A 10,444-nucleotide genomic window follows, 5' to 3' on the forward strand; every position below is an offset into this window, starting at 1 on the left:
TTAGACACAGGCTCAGCCTGTTATTTAGAGATTCAGGGATGGAACCTTATGTTCCTTTCTCCCTGGCACTTCCTGTCAAATCTATCAGTACTGAGCTTCCAAACATTCCCACACATCAATTCGACCTGTGTTTTCAGGTCTCAACATTACTCTGAGCCCTGACCCTACAGTTTATTCCTGCCAATCGTCATGCTACACTGTCATCATTGAAGCAGTAGAGGTGGTGACCATCAATAAAGCCTCCACTTACAGTATCCTACGTCCTCCAGTGCACTAACATCTCCCCCTCCTTATATGTTGAGGTTTTCTCTTCACATTTATTGTCTCCTCTACATTCCTGCATGCTGTCTTCAATTCCTAAGCTTGACTTCTTCACCTCTCATCACCGCAGTGATCCCCAATAGCCACTTGACCTTCATTCCACTGACCCTCAGGAAAGACTGTGACTCACCTCCCTAACTGACTTCAACAGAGAGCCCTGACTGATAAAGGCCTATTGGTTGATTCACATTCTGCATAGACTGCTGGCACAAGGGATTGACTTGGTGTGGTGCTGTGCAGCAATATATCTGTTCCTTGAATGATGACTACAGACAATCATGATGAAGTGCCTGGCTTTCCGTCTGCACTAAAACCTAAGGCAAGACAGACGGGCTGTAGAACTTTAAGCTCTGCCTGAGGGGGTAAGATGCAAAAAGGCAAAGTAAGGTAGGGATGCTGCAGCCATTTAACCAGTTGCAAAGTGAGCAAGCACTAAGAGATCAAAATGCAGCCTGATCCATATCCATATCCAGCCTGAGTTTGGTGCTTGTCCCTGGGCACGTGTCCCTGCAGTATTGTTCCGATTAAAGGAGCCAGTGTGCTCCAAAGTGCACTCCATCATGCAGAATCATCTTGCAAGTGCATCGGAAATATACCAAGTGGGTGCAGTGAGGCAAGGTGTCGGCAGTTGTTGCCATGGAGCGTGCCCGGAGATGTTGGTAACGAGTGTCCAAGATGGAGAGTCAGCAGAGCAAGGGGTGAGTTGGAGTTGCCGTTGCCAAGTAACCGCTCTGACTTTTATATCAGGAATGGTCACCATCTAGTTTCTATCTAGCAGGTGGAAGAATGACAAATTGCATAACAATGAGGTAAGATCAGATAATAATGAGGTGTTAATACATGAAAAAAGAAGTCTCAGTGTTCACTACCGAGAATTACATTTTGCCATTCAACATTTGGTTGGAAAATGAGACTTTCTGCTCTCGACGTAAAAAGATCCTCATTGGCCATCTCATGATTTTCCCAACCTTCTTATCAATGCCATTGCTCATTATCTGGAAATAATCTGCCCTATTTGTCTACAGCCTTTTATTACAGTCATCTAAAACAGTCTCCTCCAACACATATGCTCCATAACCCAAATGGTGGCACTGCATTCACTTAGGTCCATGCTTATCTCTGCAAAGATTTCTTCATACAGGAACTCTTATCATTGGTACATCCCTAAGAATCTATTCTTGGCTCCATCCTGTTTCTTATCCGCAACATTTGAAATTGCAACATTAGTTTCCACATGTAGATTGAAGAAGTTGGGTGTCATCATCGCTGCTCTCAAACTTCCACTAATTCTACGTTGTCTGAACTGCTCATCTGATGTTCAGGACTATATGAGCAGAATTGCCCTTCTAGAAAATATCGAGAATACCAAAACAGTTGTCTTTGGTCACCACTATAAACTCCATTTCCTAGCCACTAATTTCAATTCCTCTCCTTGTCAACACTTTAAGAGTGACGGTTATTCATAACATTTCTGTCATATTTCATCTAAGTTGAGCTTTCAATTACAGGTCCATGGTGTTACTAAAATGGTCTATCTCCCTGTCTGAATCACATGACTGTTCTTGCCTCAGCTCACCTGCTGCTGAAACACTCAGTCATGACTCTAACTCTGAGCTTCACTATTCTAAGGCATGCCTGGCCAGGCTCCCACCTTCCACTCCCTGTAAACTAAACTCATTCAAAATACTGATGCTCATGTTTTATTTTACACCAAGTTCCATTCACCCATTACCTCTGTGCCTTCCGACATGTCATCTCCCTGTTGAGCAGTGCCTTAATTTTAAAATCTTCATCTTTGATTTCAAATTCCTCCATGACTTCATTCTTTTCTCCATTCCAAAACTTTTCCAGCCTAACCTCCTAGATGTGTTTTACAAATTCTAGCCTCCGCCACATCTATGACTTCAATTTCTTGTTAGCCATGCCCTCAGTTGCCTAGGCCCTAAACTCAGGAATACCCTCCATATAGATAGCAAGAACTGCAGATGCTGGAGTCAGAGATAAAAAAAAGTGTGGAGCTGGAGGAACACAGCAGGCCAAGAAGCATCAGAGGAGCTGGGAAAGTTGACATTTTGGGTCAGGATCCTTCTTCTGAAAATGAAGAAGGGTCCCGACCCAAAACGTTAACTTTCCCAGCTCCTCTGATGCTGCCTGGCCTGCTGAGTTCCTCCAGCTCCACACTTTGTTATCTATACCCTCCATATAGCTGTCTCTCTCTCTCTATTCTTCTTTAAAATACCCTTTGAGACCCATCTCTCACCAAAATTTTAGTCATCTGTCCCATTGTCTCCATGTGACTTAGAGTTATTTTGGTATTTGATAGTGCTCCGGTGAAGTGCCTTGAAACTTCTTATTGCAATTAAGGCTGTTTTTGCTGGTTTTGAAAATGTGAACATGAATTTTGATCAACAGTTCTTCAAATTTACATAATGGATTTGGTATTGATTTGTGTCAGCATTGAGCTTGGCAACTAGTCAAACAGCTATCGGGTCATAATCACTAGATCATACCTACAATCATACTCAAAGCTCCTAGCATTAGAATTAAATGGCCTTAGTTTGATTGAGGTTAGTCTAATGGGATGGACTGGAAATTTGCAATGGTATCTTCTGGCCTGGTCTCATGAGGAAAGTATAAGATCAGTTCACTACCATGCTCAGCCACAAGGAGATGAAAAATCAACAAGATGCTATAACTTCAAGAACCAAACAACATTTTTTAAAGTAGCAATATATATATACAATTGTGTCTTTTGGAAAGGTTGCAGTATTACAGGAGGATAATAGGATGGAATTTTGGCAAGGATTCCAAAAGCTCTTTCAAGGTCTAGGAAAGCTCAAAGAACAATATCATATCACATTACTTTAGGGTGCCAAGCCAATATGACTCCAAGGACGGTACAATTACCATTGCTGGAGAAAGCCAAAGCTGAACTTGGCAGTATGCTATACAGTGGAGTGATATCACACGTCACAGTGCCAACTATGTGATATGTAACAGTTCCCAAGCCAAAGAGAGAGTTCAAGCTATATAGAAATTGTTTATGACCAAATAAAGTAGTCTAATGAGAAGTCCAGTGTCCTCAGTGGATGATAGTCTGGCAAGACTAGTCAACACCATATTTTTCACGAAATTAGATGCTAACAGATTTTGGCAAATACCCTCAGACTGAGTCAGTTATTAACCACCTTCATGACAACTTTTGCTTGATTTTGCTTTAATCACTTAACATTTGACACATCACTAACACCAAATATATTTCAACATCTCAGATCTTAGAAGGGAAACAGTATGACATATGATGTCATACTTATGCACGCCATAACAAAAGAAGAGCATGATCACTATTTTGATAACTATTACAGAAAACAGGTCTCACGTTGAATGTGAAGTGTAACTTACGAAGACCAGGAATGAAATTATAGGAGCTCTCCCTTAAGCTTTAAAATAAAAAGCAAAAGAAAATGTCTACAGCCACAGAGTATCAATGATATTCAGCAATTTCTAGAAACTATCAATCCATTGGGAAATGAATTCCAAATTTGGCTACATCTTTAAGAAGTCATTTCAGAGAAGGTCAATAATGGCTTTCCAATATAAAGTGATCACCGCATTTCAGAACAAAGAAATAGTTTTCTCCAGATGTGCTAGCTTATTACAGTCCCAGGTTGCCCATGTTGTGAGCTGTAATGACTGCTGTAGAGCCCTAGGCATGGAGCGTGAATGACCCAAGATCCTCATACCCGAATGTTTTGATAAATGGTGGGTTGACCTAACCAACCAATCTTTGAGGTCTGATTCCTACTCTTAAAAAAAAAAAGCTAGTGAAAAGCTAGGTTTGTAGAGTTCTCCATCTCCCCACCCCCAGCCCAAATCCTCCACCTGACCCCTATTCATTTTCTGTGGTAATGGCAATCTTCAAGCCTTAAAATGAGGACAGAATGGGAGACAGTTTGGGCAAACCTGACTCCTGGGTCAACAAGTTATCAGGTTTATAATTAAAGACATTTCGACTGAGCTCCTAAGAAAAATGTAAGTTGATTAGAGAAACAACCATAAATTTATGATGTGAGTTCCAATGAAAGAAAAATACTGCAGATGCTGGAAATTTGAAACAAAGCACAGAGAATGCTGGTGGATCTCCACAGGTCTGGCAGCATCTGTAGAGAGAAAAAGAGAGTTGACATTTGAGTTTAGTATTATTTTTCTCCAGAATGCAAATGAAGCTAATTTTTTTTTAGAAAAGATATTCAGTGGTGGCAGAGGAAGGTGTATGGACGTAGTTTATATAAACCACTGTTTACTACTATTATATCATGTGTAGAATTTGTATAAAAGTTGCAGCAGGTGTTCAGTAAGGTTTCACTTCAGTGATCCTGAACTAACATTAAAGCTTACAACATTGGCATCAGCCTGACCATGTGGAAAAGTATCTTAGACAACATACTTTAATAATTGTATTGAGTGTGTGGTGGTATCTCTCGAAAGTCCAAGCAAACATGGGGAACTTAATTGTTTTACATCTAAATTGACTGAAGTTTTTTTTAGGAAATACTAAACAAAGTGAGAACCATGATCTGTTTGTATTTCTATTGATGGACCATAATGAGTTAAAAACTGGGTTTATTTTTCCATTATTACTTTGAATGGAGTTCTGCTGTCATTTTTGGTAAAGGTCCTACATAGTTGTTATGATCCAACAGATATTATTATTGGACAGTGCAGATCCCAGACTGAAATTTGCCTCAACAAGATGATATTTCTTCGTGGGTTTTACCAAAATGGACTTACGCTGAAACACAAATACACAACGCTGCAGATTCAGGTTCAACAATAAAACAAGTTTATTGACTCCCAATTCAGGTTTTGTTTCTTCAAATGCTAAATGCTCATTAATAACTTGTAACCCCTCATTCTTACGAGATCCTGATTTTACTTCTACCTTCAATTTATCTGCACTCTGTTTAGTTTCAGTCAAAGATTTAAAATAATCCAGTTATATCTTGCATTTCCAGAAAACTCTTAGCAAAATTCAAAGCTCTTTCAAATTCCCATGCAGTTCCACAATGTAGCTGCCTTGTCCCTCCACAGCTATTACTCTGAAAAGGAAGACCACAGATCCCTCTTAAATCCAATGAATTGAAAGCGCCTAGATGAGCCTCCAATGATTATATCCCCAACTAAGGGTATTACTGGATACGTCAGAGCTCAGACTGAAATCTAGCTTGATAGGTCATATTTTTGAGATTTTTCTTTGGTTTAAAGGTTGTCTTGCATTGAAATACAAACAGAAAATGCTGAGGATGTGGGCTTAACAATGAAACTGAAGATTATTATGCAAAAGGAATTAAGATAGAATAGAATAAAATAAACTATGTCCAGGTTACAGAAGATAAAAATAGTGAATAATAATGAATCCCAAGAGTGTCCCATTGTAGCACTCAAGTACGAGAGAGTGCACTTCTGCATCCCATATAATGCTTGACTTAGCTATGGCTTCAATTCCCAGTTGAGAGAGTCTGATAGTCTATTTTTAGTTTCTATAACTGCAGTTAAATTTTTTTCCATTTAGGGTTTTAACCAAACATCTCAGGTCTGGAATTTTTAATCTAAACTCCATACACAGAGGTAATCCATTTTAAACAATTCTAAACAATCTTCTCCCTTTCTCAGGAACAATTATGTTGTAGATCCAGCTACAGACCTGCCCAAATTGAGGTGTTTGAAAAAAATACCTTCTGCCTACCCCTCCCTTGGACATTTAGTTTGTTCAGTCATAAACTCTCCCAACGTAAACAACTTCCTATTAACCTCCAAAATAGTTCATTTTAAATACCTTCCTATTGCTGCTGAAATTGACAATTGAATCATGAAGCCCTGTCAGACACATAAAACCCCATTTGCCAGCAGTTCAAAATTTAAAACTAAAAAATAAGTCGTAGACCTTATATCACTGTTTCTTCAAAAACAGATTAAATGTTGAGGCTTTCCTTCTATTTAAGATGCGTGGCATATTTTACAAAACTGCATTACATTGCTACAAAGTCTTTGCCAGGTAAAATGCCTGTTTATCGATGCTGTAGTTTTCTTTGTTCCCACATATCCTGCTTGCTGTATTTCCTCACAATATCTGGGCAGCACCATGATCTAATGAACAATCTCTTCTGCAGGTCCGTGAGGATGTTTCTACTTCCTTACTAGAGCTCTGTTTTTAAACATCATAATACTCAAATTCTCTCAGTCTCAGCTTCAGTGTGACCTGATCATGTTAACTTGCTTAACCTTGGATCTGCTTTCTCAGTCTCAATTAACAAACACATTAAACACTTTTGAATTTCCTCCAAATTAAACATGTGTGTGTGGTATTACTTTAACCTTTGGTGATGAACTTTGTTTCACCATTGCTTTGGTCACTATGTGATGAAAAATACTTTGAACATTTTCCTGTAATTGTTTGATCTCTTTAACTTTACTTAGACTTTAGCATAGGTAAAACTATAAACTTCACTCCAGCCAAATCAGTAGTCAACTCCATTCATAGATAATTTCTGAACAACAACTATGCCTGTTCCAGACAAGGAGTCACATTCTATCTTGCTTTGTATAACAGAATAGGTATGCGCTCTCCTTTTAGTCTGGTCATTAAAAACTTGGCTTCCAATGCACTACCTGGAGGAAAATTTATCTCCTTTTCCAGTAAAAGAGCTCCTTTATGCCTTAATATAATTGCGTGTTTTGCTGCATCGCAAGATTGCTTTCTCAAAAACTCTGACAACCTTCCATTTGACAGAAATCCTTTATATCTCTCATCTACTTCATATTCACCTCTTCTCACTCACTTCAGTATTTTTCTAGTTCAGATTTGTAGTTTACAGATAAAGCTAGAGTGAGATTTTTTTCCCCTCTTTTGGATGCATTCTTACAAGTCCCATGGGCTTCTCTTGCAATTTCCAACATTTTGACCAAAAGGTATTCCACTTAGTAACGGTAAAAACATTTAGGTCTATGACTGATGAAGGGTCTAGGCCCGAAACGGCACCCTTTCTGCTCCTATGATGCTGCTTGGCCTGCTGTGTTCATCTAGCTCTGCACCTTGTTGTCTCGGATTCTTCAGCATCTGCAGTTCCTACTATCTCTAGGTCTATGACTCTTACCTTCCTCTATGAATAGGGCATTCCTAGCCTTCTTTATCCGGCTACTTGCCTTCCTTTCACACTCCTGCACCTACTCTTTGTGCAATTACAGGGACAATGGAGAAAAAGGTTTTGTTTCATGGATCAGCTATAATTGTCAGCTGTTCCTGCAGCCCAATGATCTTCAACCTGGGCTCTAGTTACTAAAAATACTGAGTTCTTAAAATCTTGAGAAAATGATCTCTGAGTTTCTTACATGGTATTTATTCTGAATGCCCATATCTACCTGTCAAAATAACTTTATTCTTTCAAATTCAATGTAGGTTTGCCCAGGCTGCTTCCTTAGCTTTTGAAACCTTCACCTCTATGCCTCAGGAATAACTCTCATGCACCAGAACAGCCTTTATTTTTTGCACCATCATAATCCATACAAACATCCTCAGAAAATGATGCATAAATTTATGTACTGTACCAGTTAATCTGCTCTGCATGGGCAGTTTCCAGCTTTCCTTTCAGCCATTTCGTTTTTTTTGCTACATTTTTAAACAGGAAAGAACAACTAGACATCCTCTTATTTTGGTAGGGCCTGTACAAATTTAATCGTTTACTTACTGGGTTTTAGACATGGCTAGGGATTTCCACAGAATCTTCTTGTACATCAGAGGATTTTTAAAAATTTGTGGCCTTTCAAGCTGGCATTCTTTGCCTTTATTTTCCTCTCTCAGGTATTTGTTTTCCCTTGAAATTCCAGCCTCTAACTCTCTCCCTTCATCAATCTTCTCCCTCAAAATTTCCAGTTACTCCATCTCCATTACTTGTCTCCTTATTTCCAATGTTCTTTCCTTCTCTATCTCAAGCTGCTTCTTTTTTTTTTAATGTTTAAAGGTACTTTAACTGCAACTTGTACCTCGCCACTTGTCAAGACCCTGCCCACCTACATCCGCGATTCCTCTGATGCCCCTCGCCATATTGACAATTTCCAGTTCCCTGGCCCTAACTGCCTCCTATTCACCGTGGATGTCCAATCTCTCTATACCTTCGTTCCCCACCCAGGATGGTTTGAGGGCTCTCGGCTTTTTCCTTGACCAGAGGCCTGAACAATCCCCATCAACCACCACTCTCCTCCGCCAGGCTGAAATTGTTCTCTCGATGAACAATTTCTCCTTTAATTCATCTCACTTCTGCCAAAAGGAGTGGCTATGGGCACCCGCATGGATCACAGTTACGCCAGTCTCTTTATGGGGAACGATTCTTGCTCCAGTCTTACACTGACCCCCTCCCACAACTCTTTTCTTGGTACATCAATGACTGCTTCAGTGCCACTTCATGCTCCCACCTGGATCCTGAAAAATTTGTTCATTTTGCCCCCAATTTCCACCCTTCTATAACTTTCACATTGTCCATTTCCAATACTTCCCTTGATCTCTATTTCCATTTTTGGAGATGGACTGCCATCCACTGCAAAGCCACTGACTCCCATCGTTACCTTCACTACAGCTCTTCCCACCCCATGTCCTGCAAGGATTCCATCCCATTCTCCCAGTTCCTTCGCTTATGTCATATCTGTTTGAATAACAGCACCTTCCAAAACAGCGATGCTGACATGGCTTCCTTCTTCTATCACTGTGGATTCCCCCCACTGTGGTTGACAGGGCCCTCAACCGCATCTGACCTATCACCCATGCTTCTACCCTTGCGCCTTCCCTTCACTCACAACAGCGTGATCGGGTTCCCCTTGTCCTCACTTTTCATCCCAACAGCCTCCGCGTTCAGAGAATTATTCTCCATTTCCGACAACTCTAACAGCATGCCACCACCAAACAAGTCTTCCCTTCACTCCCTGTCTGCATTTTGCAGGGACCCTCCCCCCGAGACACCTTGTCCATTCCTTGGCCACCAACACAATCACTCTTCCCATAGCACTGTGCCCCGTAACCACAGAAGGAGCAACACCTGCCCCTTCATCTCCTCCCTGCTCACCATCCAAGGGCCTAAACAGTTTTTTGGAGGTGAAGCAGCATTTCATCTGTACCTCCTCCAATCTTGTATATTGTATTTACTGCACCCAATGCAGTCTACTCTACGTTAGACAACATAGTTGTGTGGGTGGGGGGGGTGGGGGAAGAGTTATACCTCACTAATTTGATCGTATTTTTCTGAGGAAGTGATGAAAATGATTGACAAAAGAAAAGCAGTTGATGTTGTTTACATGGCCTTCAGTAAAGCTTTTAACAAGGTCTCTCATGGCAGACTGGTACAAAAGATAAAGTCACATGATATTGGGGTGAGCAGGCAAGGTGGATACAGAACTGGCTTAGTCATAGTAGACAGAGAGTAGCAGTGGAAGGATATTTTTCAAAATGGAGCACTGTGACTAGTGGTGTTCCACAGCGATCAATGCTGGGACCTCTGCTGTTCACAGTCTACATAAATGATTTGGAAGAAAACATGACTGGTCTAATTAGTAAGTTTACAAACAATACGAAGATTGGTGGAGTTGCAGATAGTGAGTAGGATTGTCAGAGGACACAGCAGGATATAGATCAGTTGGAGGCATGGACATAAAAATGGCAGATGGAGTTGAATCCAGACAAGTGTGACGTGATGCATTTTAGAAGGCCAAGTACAGGTGGAAATTATACAGTGAATGGCAGAACCCTTCGGAGTATTGATATGCAGAGGGATCCAAGAATGCAGGTCCATAGATCCTGAAGATGGCAGCGCAGGTAGATAAGGCAGTCAAAAAGGCCTATGGCATGCTTGCCTTCTTTGGAAGGGGCATTGAATATAAGGGTAGACAAGTTATGCTGCAGCTTTATAGAACTTTAGTTAGGCCACACTTGGAATATTGCATACAGTTCTGGTCACCACACTATCTGAAGGATGTGAACGCTTTGGAGAGTGTACGGGAAAGGTTTTCCAGGATGTTGCCTGGTATGGGGGATTTTAGCTATGACAAACGGTTAGATAGACTGGGTTTGTTTTCACTG

At 40.6% G+C, this 10,444-nt stretch overlaps 1 protein-coding gene across 1 annotated transcript in view; it reads left to right on the forward strand.

Annotated features, from left to right (window-relative positions):
• Positions 1 to 974: 974 nt before the first annotated feature.
• LOC125483987 (cation-independent mannose-6-phosphate receptor-like) overlaps positions 975 to 10,444 on the forward strand; it is a 19,365-nt gene continuing 9,895 nt past the window's right edge. The window contains exon 1 of the mRNA XM_048600949.1: positions 975 to 1,019. Within this exon, the coding sequence (XP_048456906.1) occupies positions 975 to 1,019 (45 nt within the window). The remainder of the gene's footprint in view (positions 1,020 to 10,444) is intronic.

Source organism: Rhincodon typus, chromosome 9 (genome assembly GCF_021869965.1).
Source record: "Rhincodon typus isolate 14 chromosome 9, sRhiTyp1.1, whole genome shotgun sequence".
Taxonomy (NCBI): Eukaryota; Metazoa; Chordata; class Chondrichthyes; order Orectolobiformes; family Rhincodontidae; genus Rhincodon; species Rhincodon typus.